General features: G+C 58.7%; 4 gene segments (V, D, J or C); 2 read left to right on the forward strand and 2 right to left on the reverse strand.

The window, feature by feature from the left end:
- The first annotated feature begins 845 nt into the window (after positions 1-845).
- On the forward strand, positions 846-1,670 carry LOC135288865 (Ig heavy chain V region 914-like). The segment is given in 2 exon segments: positions 846-852; positions 1,225-1,670. Coding segments are annotated over 2 exon segments (453 nt in total).
- A 5,360-nt stretch (positions 1,671-7,030) lies between these two features.
- LOC135288866 (Ig heavy chain V region 914-like) lies at positions 7,031-7,491 on the forward strand. The segment is given in 2 exon segments: positions 7,031-7,331; positions 7,415-7,491. Coding segments are annotated over 2 exon segments (378 nt in total).
- An 85-nt stretch (positions 7,492-7,576) lies between these two features.
- Positions 7,577-8,308, reverse strand: LOC135288867 (immunoglobulin heavy variable 3-23-like). The segment is given in 3 exon segments: positions 7,577-7,591; positions 7,775-8,109; positions 8,200-8,308. Coding segments are annotated over 3 exon segments (459 nt in total).
- Positions 8,309-10,799: 2,491 nt separating this feature from the next.
- On the reverse strand, positions 10,800-11,858 carry LOC135288868 (immunoglobulin heavy variable 3-48-like). The segment is given in 3 exon segments: positions 10,800-10,867; positions 11,110-11,421; positions 11,795-11,858. Coding segments are annotated over 3 exon segments (444 nt in total).
- Positions 11,859-16,147: the final 4,289 nt, after the last annotated feature.

Genomic DNA, 16,147 nt, shown 5'->3' on the forward strand with positions numbered 1-16,147 from the left:
CGGGAGCATCAGCAACACTGGTGCCAGCACCTACTACGCACCCTCGGTGCAGGGCCGGTTCACGATCTCCAGGGACAATGGGCAGAGCTCGGTGACGCTGACCATGAACAACCTCAAGGACGAGGATTCCGCCGTCTATTTCTGCGCCAAAACTGCTGATAATTGTTGTGCTGCTGCTGCTGCTGCTTATCGTGCAGGCGCCGGCGGCGGTGGATCCACCCACATCTCAGTGTCCCCACCTGGCCCCAAAGCCTGGATCGTTCCCCCAAACCTCAGCCCTTGACCCTTTGTCTCAAGTCTCCCCCATTTTCACCAGTGATGACCAAAGACCCAAAAACCACAACTGGTTCTGTCCCAAACCCAACTGCTTTGGTCCCAAAACTCGCCCGATTCTGTCCCAAATCTCCAGTTTGGGTTCCCAGTCACAGCCGCTGACACACATGTGCTATTCTGACCCAAACTGAGACGTTAACCTCAAATCCCAACCTTCAGAGCAAGGTTTTGGGGAAGAAAGTGGAGATTTGGGGTCAGGAGTTGTGGTTTGGGGTAAGCGGGTGAGAATTGGGGCCAAGGCAGTGCCAGGCTGGGGTCAATGGTCAAGAGCTGGGTCTGGGGCTGGGGTCTGGGGGAAGGGTCTGGGCTCTGGGGACTGGGGGGGACTTGGGAGATGGGAGTAGGGACACCACCCGTGTCGACAATATAACCAGCAGCATAACCACCCGAAGCAGCACCACCCTCTTTGGCGCAGAAATAGGATCCGGAATCCTCGTCCTTGAGGTTGTTCATGGTCAGCGTCACCGAGCTCTGCCCGTTGTCCCTGGAGATCCTGACCCGGCCCTGCACCGATGGCGAGTAACCGATGTTGCCACCATTGTTGCTCATCCCAGCCACAAACTCCAGCGCCTGCCCGGGTCTCTGGCGCATCCAGCCCATTCCAAAACTGCCGAAACTGAACCCGGACCCTCGGCAGAGGAGGCGCAGGGACCCCCCGGGGGGCTGGAGGTCCCCCCCGCACTCCAGCAGGGTCACGGCCGCTCCCCCATCCCCAAACCTTCACTGGTTTTCCCCAAACTCCCCTGATTTTATCCCAAATCTCCACCAGAGTTTTTCTGTATCCTAAGGTGCCCCAAACCTTTCAATTAACCTCACTCCACTCATTAATCAATTGGATGCTTCCACTTGAGCTTTCCATCCCCTCATCCCCATCTCCCCTTTTCCCCGCAGGGCTCCGGGCGGCCGTGACCCTGCTGGAGTCCGGGGGGGACCTCCAGCCCCCCGGGGGGTCCCTGCGCCTCCTCTGCCGAGGGTCCGGGTTCGATTTCGGCAGCCACACCATGTTCTGGATCCGCCAGAGACCCAGGCATGCGCTGGAATTCGTGGCCGCCATCGAGAGCAGCGGTGGTGACACCAGATACGCGCCGTCGGTGCAGGGCCGGGTCAGGATCTGCAGGGACAACGGGCAGAGCTCGGTGACGCTGACCATGAACAACCTCAAGGACGAGGATTCCGGATCCTATTTCTGTGCCAGGCGTTTCACCAGCGGCTGGTACATCAACGCTGCTCCTGGCGGCGCCGGTTGTGGTGGCGATGCCGGGGCTGGTCCCAAACCCCAAACGCTGCGTCCCCAGCAGGGGCAGGAATGGGATGGGGAGACCCCCAGGGGTTTCTGAACCTCTGTATTGGATTTTGGGAATTTTGACACTAGTTGGGTGTGCCAGAGCCCCAGGAATGCGTTGGGATGGATCTAAGGGTGGATTCAGCTGGAACGTTCCATTTTGGATTGGAAAAAAACAGTGAAGATTTGAGGACAAAAGCTGGGATTTGGGGGAAGGATCTCTGGGGATTGCAGATATTCGGTGAAAATCATGGGGGTGGGAACACTGACGGCACTGTGCCCAATACGAGCAGCACTCTCAGAACCGTAACTACCAGTAGAACGTTTGGCACAGAAATAGACGGCGGAATCCTCGTCCTTGAGGTTGTTCATGGTCAGCGTCACCGAGCTCTGCCCGTTGTCCCTGGAGATCGTGACCCGGCCCCTGAACGACGGCCCGTAGCCGGTGTCAGCACCATTGCTGCTGATACTTGCGACGTATTCCAGCTCCTTCCCGGGTCTCTGACGGATCCAGATCATTCCGTAACTCCCAAAATCGAAGCCGGAGGCGCGGCACAGCAAGGTCAGGGACCCCCCGGGGGGCTGGAGGTCCCCCCCGGACTCCAGCAGGGTCACGGCCGCCCGGAGCCCTGCGGCACAAAGGGGAGATGGGGATGGGAACGGCTCAAACATTGACCCCAAATCCTGACTCTTGGCCCCAAATTGAGACCCTTGTATTTCTTCATCCTCTTCCTCCTGCTCCCGCTGGTTCTGCCAGGTGGGTCCCGACTCTCCCTGGATCTGACCACACCCAGCACCAGCCACACCCTGATATGGTTCATCGTCTCATCTCCCCTTTGTGCCGCAGGGCTCCGGGCGGCCGTGACCCTGCTGGAGTCCGGGGGGGACCTCCAGCCCCCCGGGGGGTCCCTGCGCCTCCTCTGCCGAGGGTCTGGGTTCAATTTCAGGAGCTCCTACATGAGCTGGATCCGCCAGAGACCCGGGCAGGCGCTGGAGTGGATCGCAGGGATCTACCCTGATGGCAGCACCTTCTACGCGCCCTCGGTGCAGGGCCGGTTCACGATCTCCAGGGACAACGGGCAGAGCTCGGTGACGCTGACCATGAACAACCTCAAGGACGAGGATTCCGGATCCTATTTCTGTGCCAAAAACGCTGATGGTTGTTGTGCTCCTGCTGCTGGTGATGATATTGGTTATGGTGATGTTGGTTATGGTGGCGCTGGCCACGACCCTATGGTTGAGTCTCCCTGTTGTCCCGAAACCCAGACCTTCCATAAAACCTCCTCTTCTGACCCTTTGTCTCAAGTCTCCCCCATTTCTACCAATGGTGACCATAGACCCCAAAGCCCCGAACGGTTCTGCCCCAAACCCAATAGCTTTGGCCCCAAAACACTGCCCAATTCTGCCCCAAATCTCCACTTTGGGATATCAGACACAGCTGCTGACATAAATCCTCAGCCTTTGTCCCCAAATCTGGACCTTCGCCTCAAATCCCGACCATCAGAGCAGAGTTTTGGGGAAGAAAGTGGAGATTTGGGGTCAGGAGTTGTGGTTTGGGGTCAGCGGGTGAGAACTGGGGCCAAGGCAGTGCCAGGCTGGGATCAATGGTCAAGAGCTGGGTCTGGGCTTGGGGTCTGGGGGAAGGGTCTGGGCTCTGGGGACGGGGGGGTGATTGTGGGGGATGGGGTGGGGACACCACCTGTGTCGACAATATAACCAGCAGGAGCAGCGCCACCACCAGGAGCTTTGGCACAGAAATAGACGGCGGAATCCTCGTCCTTGAGGTTGTTCATGGTCAGCGTCACCGAGCTCTGCCCGTTGTCCCTGGAGATCGTGAACCGGCCCTGCACCGAGGGCGCGTACTCGGTGTAGCCACCAGTGTTGACCCCTGCGATAAATTCCAGCCCCTGCCCGGGTCTCTGGCGCACCCAGCCCATCCCAAAACTGCCAAAACTGAACCCGGAGCCTCGGCAGAGGAGGCGCAGGGACCCCCCGGGGGGCTGGAGGTCCCCCCCAGACTCCAGCAGAGTCACGGCAGCTCCCCCATCCCCAAACCTTCACTGCTTTTCCCCAAACTCCCCTGATTTTGTCCCAAATCTCAACCAGAGCTTTCCTGTATCCTAAGGTGCCCCAATTTCTTCAATTAGCCTCACTCCATGCATTAATGAATTGGACACCTCCACTTGAGATTCCATCCCCTCCTCCCCATCTCCCCTTTTTCCCGCAGGGCCCCGGGCGGCCGTGACCCTGCTGGAGTCCGGGGGGGACCTCCAGCCCCCCGGGGGGTCCCTGCGCCTCCTCTGCCGAGGGTCCGGGTTCAGTTTCGGCAGTTTTGATGTCCAATGGGTGCGACAGAGGCCCGGGCAGGGGCTGGAGTGGATCGCTCTTGTCACCAGCAGTGGTGGCACCACCCAGTACGCGCCATCGTTCAAGGGCCGGGTCACGATCTCCAGGGACAACGGGCAGAGCTCGGTGACGCTGACCATGAACAACCCCAAGGACGAGGATTCCGGATCCTATTTCTGTGCCAAATGTGGTGCTGCTGGTTGGGGTCCTGCTGATTGACCCCATTCCCGTCACTCTGTCCCCCCCTGTCCCCGTGCCCCAGACCCTTCCCTGCAGCCCCTGACCCCACTCCTGACCCTCTGTCCCACCCTGGCTCTGCTCTGGCCCCAAATCTCAGCTCCTGGCCCCAAATCAGGGCCGCTTTCACCCTCAGCTCAGCCTTGGCCCTCAAATCCCAACCACTGCCCCCAGACTTGGCCACTTCTGCCCCAAATCTGCCCGGCTGGCACCGAGTCACAGCCACCGACCCAAACCCGGCCCAGTGGCCTCACATCGGGACTTTTGGCACAAAATTTGGTATCTTGGCTCCTCGCCTGAAATCCTGACCCAAATCTTGACCAATTCAATGTAATTTGGGGAAGGAGGGCAGTGGGTGTGGCCCAGAGGTGACATTTGGGGCAGAGCCAGTGCAGGGCTGGGACAAAGGGTCAGGAGTGGGGTCAGGGGCTGGGGTTTGGGGTCAGGGGCTGGGGTTTGGGGTCAGGGGCTGGGGTTTGGGGACAGGTGGGGACACAGCGATGGGAGAGGGGACAATACCATAGGCATCATTAGCACCAGCACCAGTATTGACATATTTGGGGCAGAAATAGACGGCAGAATCCTCGTCCTTGAGGTTGTTCATGGTCAGCGTCACCGAGCTCTGCCCGTTGTCCCTGGAGATCGTGAACCAGCCCTTGAACGATGGCGCGTAGTAGGTGCTGCCACCAGTGTTGATCCCTGCGATCCACTCCAGCGCCTGCCCGGGTCTCTGGGGGATCCACTGCATGCCAAGACTGCTGAAATCGAACCCGGAGCCTCGGCAGAGGAGGCGCAGGGACCCCCCGGGGGGCTGGAGGTCCCCCCCGCACTCCAGCAGGGTCACGGCCGCCCGGAGCCCTGCGGGAAAAAGGGGAGATGGGGATGAGGAGATGGAAAGGTCAGGCGGAGTTGTCCAATTAATTAATGGGTGGAGCAAGATTAATTGAACGGTTTGAGGCACCTCTAAGATACAGGAAAGCTCGGGTGGAGATCTGGGACAAAATCAGGGGAGTTTGGGGCAAAACAGAGAAGGTTTTGGGACAGGGGAGCGGCCGTGACCCTGCTGGAGTCCGGGGGGGACCTCCAGCCCCCCGGGGGGTCCCTGCGCCTCCTCTGCCAAGGGTCTGGCTTCAATTTCGGCAGTTTTGGAATGGGCTGGATGCGCCAGAGACCCGGGCAGGCGCTGGAGTTTGTGGCTGGGATGAGCAACACTGGTGGCAACATCGGTTACTCGCCATCGGTGCAGGGCCGGGTCAGGATCTCCAGGGACAACGGGCAGAGCTCGGTGACGCTGACCATGAACAACCTCAAGGACGAGGATTCCGGATCCTATTTCTGCGCCAAATCTGCTGGTGCTAATAGTGGGAATGCTGCTGCTGATGGTGAAGTTGCTCCTGGGGGAATCACCCACATCTCAGTGTCCCCACCTGTCCCCACAGCCTGGATCGTTCCCCCAAACCTCACCCCTTGACCCTTTGTCTCAGGTCTCCCCCATTTCCAACAATTGTGACCACAGACCCCAAAACCCCTGCATGGTTCCACCCAAAACCCAACTGTTTTGGCCCCAAAACTCACCCAATTCTGTCCCAATTCTCCACTTTGGGCTCCCAGGAACAGCCGCTGACACAAATCCCCCACCCTGACCCAAATCTGGGCCTGGGCCTCAAATCCCAACCTTCAGAGCAAGGTTTTGGGGAAGAAAGTGGAGATTTGGGGTCAGGAGTTGTGGTTTGGGGTCAGCGGGTGAGAACTGGGGCCAAGGCAGTGCCAGGCTGGGATCAATGGTCAAGAGCTGGGTCTGGGTCTGGGGTCTGGGGGAAGGGTCTGGGCTATGGGGACGGGGGACAATTGGCAGATGGGAGTAGGGACACCACCTGTGTCGACAATTTAACCAGCAGGAGCAGCAGCACCACCACCAGCAGCTTTGGCACAGAAATAGGATCCGGAATCCTCGTCCTTGAGGTTGTTCATGGTCAGCGTCACCGAGCTCTGCCCGTTGTCCCTGGAGATCCTGACCCGGCCCTTGAACGATGGCGCGTACTCGGTGTAGCCACCAGTGTCACTGATCCGTGCTACATATTCCAGCCCCTGCCCGGGTCTCTGGCGCATCCAGCCCATCCCAAAACTGCCAAAATCAAACCCAGACCCTCGGCAGAGGAGGAGCAGGGACCCCCCGGGGGGCTGGAGGTCCCTCCCGGACTCCAGCAGGGTCACGGCCATTCTCCCATCCCCAAACCATCACTGGTTTTGTACCAAACTCCCTTTGTCTGGCCCCGAATCTCCAACAGATCTTTCCAGTATCGTAAAATGTCCTAAACCATACAATTAGGACAAATCCACTCATTAATGAATTGGAAGCCTCCGCTTGAGATTTCCATCCCCTCGTGCCCATCTCCCCTTTTCCCCGCAGGGCTCCGGGCGGCCGTGACCCTGCTGGAGTCCGGGGGGGACCTCCAGCCCCCCGGGGGTCCCTGCGCCTCCTCTGCCGAGGGTCCGGGTTCGATTTTGGGAGTTTCTCCATGTTTTGGATCCGCCAGAGACCCGGGCAGGGGCTGGAATTCGTCGCATCAGGAGGCGCAGGGACCCCCCGTGGGGCTGGAGGTCCCCCCCGGACTCCAGCAGGGTCACGGCCGCCCGGAGCCCTGCGGGGAAAAGGGGAGATGGGGATGAGGGGATGGAAAGCTCAGGTGGAGGCGTCCCATTCATAAATGTGTGGATTGAGAGTAATTTAACAGTTTGGGGCACCTTTAGGGTGCAGGAAATCTCTGGTGGAGATCTGGGAAAAAATCCGGGGAATTTGGGGAAAACCAGAGAAAATTTGGGGATGGGAGAATGGGTGTGACCCTGCTGGAGTCCGGGGGGGACCTCCAGCCCCCCGGGGGGTCCCTGCGCCTCCTCTGCCGAGGCTCTGGGTTCGATTTCGGGAGCTCTTCCATGTGCTGGATGCGCCAGAGACCCGGGCAGGCACTGGAGTGGCTCGCAGGGATCTACCCTGATGGCAGCACCAGGTACGCGCCGTCGGTGCAGGGCCGGGTCAGGATCTCCAGGGACAACGGGCAGAGCTCGGTGACGCTGACCATGAACAACCTCAAGGACGAGGATTCCGGATCCTATTTCTGTGCCAAACATTCTGGTGCTGGTTGTTGTTGGGCTGGCTATGGTGCCGGTGCCGGTGGTGGATCCACCCCCATCTCAGTGTCCCCCCTGTCCCCAAAGGCAGACCCTTCTCCCAGCCCTCAGCTCTCGGCTCTTTGTTGCAAGTCTCACCCATTTGTACCAATCGTGAGGACTGACCCAAAATCCTTCGGATTCAGTCCCAAAACTCAACCATTGGCCCCAAACCTTCACCCGTGTCCCCCAGTTCTGACCTCCACCCAATCAGGGCCGGGGGAGCTGGGGGCAGAATTGGGTGAAAGGGGGAAAATTGGGGGAAAGTTGAGAATTGGGGCAAAGATGGTGGAGACTGGGGGAGATGTTCAAGGGGATCAAGGGCTGGGTTTGGGGAAAGGATTTGGGGATTTGGGGACAGTTGGGGATCCAGGGGTGGGGATTTAAGGCATCGTCACTATCACCAACGGCAACACCACTGTTACCACCAAAAGCAGATTTGGCGCAGAAATAGGATCCGGAATCCTCGTCCTTGAGGTTGTTCATGGTCAGCGTCACCGAGCTCTGCCCGTTGTCCCTGGAGATCCTGACCCGGCCCCGCACCGAGGGCGCGCACGCAGAGCTCCAGCCTTCCGTCCGGACACTCCCGACCCACTCCAGCCCCTGCCCGGGTCTCTGGCGGATCCAGAACATGTCGTGATCGGCCAAAGTGGACCCGGAGGCGCGGCACAGCAAGGTCAGGGACCCCCCGGGGGGCTGGAGGTCCCCCCCGGACTCCAGCAGGGTCACGGCCGCCCGGAGCCCTGCGGCACAAAGGGGAGATGAGACGATGAACCACATCAGGGTGTGGCTGGTGCTGGGCGTGGTCAGATCCAGGGAGAGTCGGGACCCACCTGGCAGAACCAGCAGGAGCAGGAGGAAGCGGATGAAGAAATCCAAGGGTCTCAATTTGGGGCCAAGAGTCAGGATTTGGGTCAATGTTTGAGCTGTTCCCATCCCCATCTCCCCTTTTCCCCGCAGGGCTCCGGGCGGCCGTGACCCTGCTGGAGTCCGGGGGGGACCTCCAGCCCCCCGGGGGGTCCCTGCGCCTCCTTTGCCGAGGGTCCGGGTTCAGTTTTGGCACTTATGGCATGCACTGGATCCGCCAGAGACCCGGGCAGGAGCTGGAATGGGTTGGAGGCATCAACAATGATGGTGTCAACACCTACTACGCGCCGTCGTTCAAGGGCCGGTTCACGATCTCCAGGGACAACGGGCAGAGCTCGGTGACGCTGACCATGAACAACCTCAAGGACGAGGATTCCGGATCCTATTTCTGTGCCAAACACGTTTATTCCCGGAATGCTGACACTGCTGACAGTTTTGGCCCCGCCCCATGGCTGTGTCCCCAGCTGTCCCCGGCTGTCCCCAGACCCCTCCCTGGCCCAGCCCTGGCCCCTCTGGCCCCATCGGGGCTGCTCAATCTCTCCAGGGATGCCCGGCGCCAGATGTTCTGGTTTTGTTTTGCCAAATTCAGATTTCCCCAAATTCAGATTTCCCCAATTTTCAGATTTCCCCAATTTTCACATTTCCCCAATTTTCAGATTTCCCCAATTTTCACATTTCCCCAATTTTCAGATTTCCCCAGTTTTCAGATTTCCCCAAATTCAGATTTCCCCAATTTTCACATTTCCCACCCAACGTGCTGCTGCGTGTGCTGGGCTCGGCGCTGGCCAATCACCCGTGCCCTCATTTCCTGCTCTGGGACAGGATTGGTAGAAAGCCAAAGCAGGCTGAAAACCTTCAAAAGGACATTTAATAAAAGTAACGAAGAGAAAAAGCCAAGAATCCAAACAAACCCCTGCGAACGCTTCTCCTCCTCCCTCAAACTCTCCTTTCCCGCTGACAATGAAACAAAACCCAAAATTTCCACTCAGTTTGCCACCTCTAAAACAGTCTTTCCTCAGCTCCCTGGGAGAGAATTCCCTCTTGTTAAGGTGATGGAGGCTTCTTTATGAGAGGAAAAACCCGTTTTTTGTGGGTTTTGATTTCATCACGAGCCCTGCCAAGGTGAAATCCCTCCCGTTGTCACCAGCCTTCCCACAGCTTGTCACGGGCCGGCTTTTGGGGCATTGATTTAAAGACGAGCTGTTCAAGGCAGAATTCTCATTACCTGTCTCTAAAATCGTCCTCACCCCTGCAAACAGAAATATTTTATTATTTTTAATTCTCCTGGAAGCCCAGGACTGCCCTGCTCTGCCCAAACTCCTCACGGGATCACGGCCGTGCCAACATCTGCTCCTCTCAGCCTGGCGGCCTCGGCTCGAGGTCAGTTTGGGCATTTCCATCTCCCCACGGTTTCACCTGTTTGGGGAAAAATGGGTGGTTTCTGCAGAGCCCACAAGAGGATTTCACCCCAAAACCGAGGAGCAGCACCAAGGCACGGCGCCCGGGGAGGGAGCAGTGAGGTGCCAGAGGGGAGGGAGGAGAAGACGCCGAGATTTTGGGGCTCTGCAGCCTCCCCCCACTTCCTTCCTGGCAGCTGCAGGGGCCCGGGCAGGCCGGGGCAGGAAAATAAAAAGTTCTGGGTTTGTGTCATCTTTAACATCTGCGTTTCACGGAGGCGTGTCCAGGTTCTGAGTGGCTCAGCAGAATGCCAGCTGCAGAAAAAGCTTTGTGTCACTGCCCTGAATTGCCCAGCACGGCCACGGCCGCTCCGCCATCCCCAAACCTTCTCTGGTTTGTACCAAACTCCCTTCGCCTGGCCCCAAATCCCCAACAGATCTTTCCAGAATCAAAAAAGGCCTTAAACCCTGCAATTAGCCCAAATCCACTCATTTGTTAATTAGACACTTCTGCTTGAGCTTTCCATCCCCTCATCCCCATCTCCCCTTTTCCCCGCAGGGCTCCGGGCGGCCGTGACCCTGCTGGAGTCCGGGGGGGACCTCCAGCCCCCCGGGGGGTCCCTGCGCCTCCTATGCCGAGGCTCTGGCTTCAATTTTGGGAATTTTGGAATGTTCTGGATCCGTCAGAGACCCGGGCAGGCGCTGGAGTGGATCGCAGGGATCAACACTGGTGTCAGCACCTACTACGCGCCCTCGGTCAAGGGCCGGTTCACGATCTCCAGGGACAACGGGCAGAGCTCGGTGACGCTGACCATGAACAACCTCAAGGACGAGGATTCCGGATCCTATTTCTGCGCCAAATATGCTTATACTGGTGGTTATGGTGGTGCTGCTGTGGTTGAACATTTTGATCCCTTCCATGTCCCCCCTGTCCCCGTGCCCCAGACCCTTCGCCCAAACCCCAGCCCCTGACCCCATTCCTGTCCCCTGTCCCAGCTCTGAACTGGTTCTGCCCCAAATTTCCCCCATTTTCCCCCAAATTCTCAACTCTCAGCCCCACCTCTTCACCGCTGGTGCCAATTTTTGTGGCAAACCCTCAGGACTGGGTGCCCGCAGCAGCCAGGGTTTGGTGCCAGGGGTGCAGATCTGGGGCTGCCCCAGAGGGATTTTCAGGCCGATGGCCACAAGGGAAGGGAGCGGAAATCTGGGGTGAAAGGCTGGGATTTGGGGGACAGTTCTGGGGAAACGGCCCAAGGGCGAGGGGAAGGCTGAGATTGGGGAGAAATGGTCAAAACTGGGGGGAAAAATTGAGAATTGGGCAGCAAGGGTGGAGTTTTTGGGAAAATGGCCAAGATGGGAGGAAAAGGGCTGCGAAATGGGAGAAGAATGGCTGGGATTGGAGACATTTGTTGACCACCATGGGGATGGGGCCAGAAGTGTCGCCAAAAGCAGCAGCAGCAGCAGAAGCATAACCACTACCAAAACATTTGGCACAGAAATAGGATCCGGAATCCTCGTCCTTGAGGTTGTTCATGGTCAGCGTCACCGAGCTCTGCCCGTTGTCCCTGGAGATCGTGAACCGGCCCTTGAACGATGGCGCGTACCAGGTGGTGCCACCATTGTAGTAGATCCACGCGATGAATTCCAGCCCCTGCCCGGGTCTCTGACGAACCCAGCCGATGTCGTAGCTTCCAAAATTGAACCCGGACCCTCGGCAGAGGAGGCGCAGGGACCCCCCAGGGGGCTGGAGGTCCCCCCCGGACTCCAGCAGGGTCACGGCCGCCCGGAGCCCTGCGGGGAAAAGGGGAGATGGGGATGAGGGGATGGAAAACTCAGGCAGAAGTGTCCAAATAATAAATGAGTGGATGTGGCCTAATTGCAGGGTTTAAAACGTTTTGTGATACTGGAAAACTCTGGTGGAGATCTGGGACAAAATCGGGGGAGTTTGGGGAAAACCAGAGAAGGTTTGGGAATGGGAGAGTGGCCGTGACCCTGCTGGAGTCCGGGGAGGACCTCCAGCCCCCCGGGGGGTCCCTGCGCCTCCTCTGCCGAGGGTCTGGGTTCAATTTGGGCAGTTTTGGGATGGGCTGGATGCGCCAGAGACCCGGGCAGGGGCTGGAGTTCATTGCACAGATCAACACTGGTGGCACCACCCACTACGCGCCGTCGGTCAAGGGCCGGGTCAGGATCTCCAGGGACAACGGGCAGAGCTCGGTGACGCTGACCATGGACAACCTCAAGGACGAGGATTCCGGATCCTATTTCTGCACCAAAGATTCTTTTGCTGCTTGGAATGCCGCCCATGATATTGGTTTAAGTCCCTGTGGTTATGTTGGCGTTTGGGGTTTCAGTCCCATCCGTGTCCCCGGCTGTCCCCAGACCCTTCTCCCAACCCTCACTGCCCCAGCCCTGACCCTTTGTCCCAAACCTCCCCCGTTTGCAGCAACTTTGCCCACTGGCCCCAAGTCGAGGGGAGATGGGGATGAGGAACGGGGTCGGTCGAGGCCTCGCAGTGAGTGTGGCCAGATCCAGAGAAATTGGGTAGACCCACGTGGGAGGTTGGCAGGGCGAGCAGGACAACAAGAAAATGTCACAATTTGGGGTCAAGTGTCAAGATTTTGGTCAGTGGTGGAGCTTTTGGCGACCCCATCTCCCCTTTTTCCCGCAGGGCTCCGGGCGGCCGTGACCCTGCTGGAGTCCGGGGGGGACCTCCAGCCCCCCGGGGGTCCCTGCGCCTCCTCTGCCGAGGGTCCGGGTTCAATTTCGGGAGCTCCTACATGAGCTGGATCCGCCAGAGACCCGGGCAGGCACTGGAGTGGATCGCAGGGATCTACCCTGATGGCAGCACCAGATACGCGCCGTCGGTGCAGGGCCGGTTCACGATCTCCAGGGACAACGGGCAGAGCTCGGTGACGCTGACCATGAACAACCTCAAGGACGAGGATTCCGGATCCTATTTCTGTGCCAAATATGCTGGTGCTGGTGGTTGGGCTGCTGCTTTTCGCATTGTTAATTCATCAGGTTTTGGGTTTTTTCCCCAATCCAATCCCTGCGTCTCCACTTCTCTGCATGTTCCAGGCACTTACCTCCAAACTTTGACCCCGTTGTTGTCTCTTTGTCCCAGCCTTGCACTGTTTTGACCCCAAATCTCATCTCTTGGCCCCAAATCTCATCTCCTGGCCCCAAATCTCATCTCTTGGCCCCAAATCTCATCTCCTGGCCCCAAATCTCATCTCTTGGCCCCAAATCTCATCTCTTGGCCCCAAATCTCATCTCCTCACCCCAAATCTCATCTCTGGCCCCAAATCTCCTCTCCTGGCCCCAAATCTCATCTCCTGGCCCCAAATCTCCTCTCCTGGCCCCAGATCTCCTCTCCTGGCCCCAAATCCCATCTCCTGGCCCCAAATCTCCTCTCCTGACCCCAAATCTCCTCTCCTGGCCCCAAATCTCATCTCCTGCCCCCAAATCTCATCTCCTGGCCCCAAATCTCATCTCTTGGCCCCAAATCTCATCTCCTGGCCCCAAATCTCCTCTCTTGGCCCCAAATCTCACCTCCTGGCCCCAAATCCTGGCCCCAAATCTCATCTCCTGGCACTGGGGGCCAAGGCTGGGGTGTTGGGGGTGGGTTGGACTCGATGAGCTTGGAGGTCTCATCCAACCCTGTGAATTCTGGGAATTTTGTGAATTCAGTGAATTCTGTGAATTTTGTGGATTCTGCGATTTCTGTGAATTTTGTGGATTCTGTGAATTCAGCAAATTCTGTAAATTCTGTGCATTCCGTGAATTTAGAGACGTGGAATTGGAGACTGAGACAAAACCTGGAGAATTGGCTCAAGGGCGGAGCTTTGAAGGGAGGACCTGGGGAAGGGGGACAGGAGGGGTCCCAGCCATGGGGGCGGGGAACAAATATCATAAGCATTGGGATAACCAGCACCAGAACACTTCCCGCAGAAATAGGATCCGGAATCCTCGTCCTGGAGGTTGTTCATGGTCAGCGTCACTGAGCTCTGCCCGTTGTCCCTGGAGATCCTGACCCGGCCCCTGACGGATGAGGCGTACACGGTGACACCACCGGTGCTGTCGATGGCTGCGAGGTATTCCAGCCCCTGCCCGGGTCTCTGGCGCATCCAGCCCATCCCGAAACTGCCGAAATTGAACCCAGACCCTCGGCAGAGGAGGCGCAGGGACCCCCCGGGGGGCTGGAGGTCCCCCCTGGACTCCAGCAGGGTCACGGCCGCTCCCCCATCCCCAAACCCTCACTGGTTTTGGACCAAACTCCCTTCATTTGGCCCCAAAACTCCAACAGAGCTTTCCAGTATCAAAAAAGGCCTTAAACCCTGCAATTACTCCCAGTCCACTCATTAATTAATTGGACAACTCTGCCTGTCCTTTCCATCCCCTCATCCCCATCTCCCCTTTTCCCCGCAGGGCTCCGGGCGGCCGTGACCCTGCTGGAGTCCGGGGGGGACCTCCAGCCCCCCGGGGGGTCCCTGCGCCTCCTCTGCCGAGGGTCTGGGTTTGATTTCGGGAGATTTGGCATGCAATGGGTGCGCCAGAGACCCGGGCAGGGGCTGGAGTGGATCGCTCTTGTCACCAGCAGTGGTGGCACCACCCAGTACACGCCACCGTTCAAGGGCCAGGTCACGATCTCCAGGGACAACGGGCAGAGCTCGGTGACGCTGACCATGAACAACCTCAAGGACGAGGATTCCGGATCCTATTTCTGTGCCAAATGCGGTGCTGCTGGTTGGGGTCCTGCTGCTTGACCCCATTCCAGTCACTCTGTCCCCCCCTGTCCCCGTGCCCCAGACCCTTCCCTGCAGCCCCTGACCCCACTCCTGACCCTCTGTCCCACCCTGGCTCTGCTCTGGCCCCAAATCTCAGCTCCTGGCCCCAAATCAGGGCCGCTTTCACCCTCAGCTCAGCCTTGGCCCTCAAATCCCAACTACTGCCCCCAGACTTGGCCACTTCTGCCCCAAATCTGCCCGGCTGGCACCGAGTCACAGCCACCGACCCAAACCTGGCCCGGTGGCCTCACATCGGGACTTTTGACCTAAAATTTGAATTCTTGACTCCACACCTGAAACCTTGACCTGAATCTTGACCAATTCAATGTAATTTGGGGAAGGAGGGCAGTGGGTGAGGCCCAGAGGTGACATTTGGGGCAGAGCCAGTGCAGGGCTGGGACAAAAGGTCAGGAGTGGGGTCAGGGGCTGGGGTTTGGGGACAGGTGGTGACACAGCGATGGGAGAGGGGACAATACCATAGGCAGCATTAGCACCAGCACCAGCACGAACACCCTTGGCACAGAAATAGGATCCGGAATCCTCGTCCTTGAGGTTGTTCATGGTCAGCGTCACCGAGCTCTGCCCGTTGTCCCTGGAGATCGTGAACCGGCCCTGCACCGACGGAGCATAGGCGGTGCTGCCGCCCGTTTTCCTGATCCCCGCGATGAGTGACCCTGCTGGAGTCCGGGGGGGACCTCCAGCCCCCCGGGGGGTCCCTGCGCCTCCTCTGCCGAGGGTCTGGGTTCAATTTTGGGAGTTACGCCATGCTCTGGATCCGCCAGAGACCCGGGCAGGGGCTGGAACTCATCGCGGGGATCAGGAAAACGGGGGGCAGCACCGCCTACGCGCCATCGGTGCAGGGCCGGTTCACGATCTCCAGGGACAACGGGCAGAGCTCGGTGACGCTGACCATGAACAACCTCAAGGACGAGGATTCCGGATCCTATTTCTGCACCAAATCTGCTGATGCTGGTACTGGTTGGGAGGCTGTTGCCTATGATTTTGACCCCATTCCAGTTACCGTGTCCTCACCTCTCCCCATGTCCCCAGACACTGCCGCCAAACCCCAGCCCTTGTCCCCGTTCCTGTCCCCGTGTCCCAGTCCCGAACTGGTTCCACCCCAAATCTCCACTGTTGGCTCCAAGTCTCCACCCAGCCCACCAAACCTTGGTGCAAATGGTGGAGATTTGGTAATAATGGGGCTGATTTGGGTCTGTAGGGGTCACCAGTGGGGTCAAGGGTTAGAGGGAATAATCGGGGATTTGGGAACAGGTGGGGACACATTGATGGGGACAAGGCCAAAAAAAGAACCAGCATGAGCTTCCCAACCACCACCAGCATAAGCGTTTTTGGCGCAGAAATAGGATCCGGAATCCTCGTCCTTGAGGTTGTTCATGGTCAGCGTCACCGAGCTCTGCCCGTTGTCCCTGGAGATCGTGAACCGACCCTTGAACGACGGCGCCTATCTGGTGTCGCCACTGCTCTCGATCCCCGCGACGTATTCCAGAGCCTGCCCGGGACTCTGACGGATCCACAACATGGTGGAACCCCCAAAATTGAACCCAGACCCTCGGCAGAGGAGGCGCAGGGACCCCCCGGGGGGCTGGAGGTCCCCCCCGGACTCCAGCAGGGTCACGGCCGCCCGGAGCCCTGCGGGGAAAAGGGGAGATGGGGATGAGGGGATGGATCGTGGCGTGGGCTGGAGTGGGAGTGGTGCTGTGGAGGTGGGT

This window comes from Passer domesticus, chromosome 36, assembly GCF_036417665.1.
Source record: "Passer domesticus isolate bPasDom1 chromosome 36, bPasDom1.hap1, whole genome shotgun sequence".
Classification (NCBI taxonomy): Eukaryota; Metazoa; Chordata; class Aves; order Passeriformes; family Passeridae; genus Passer; species Passer domesticus.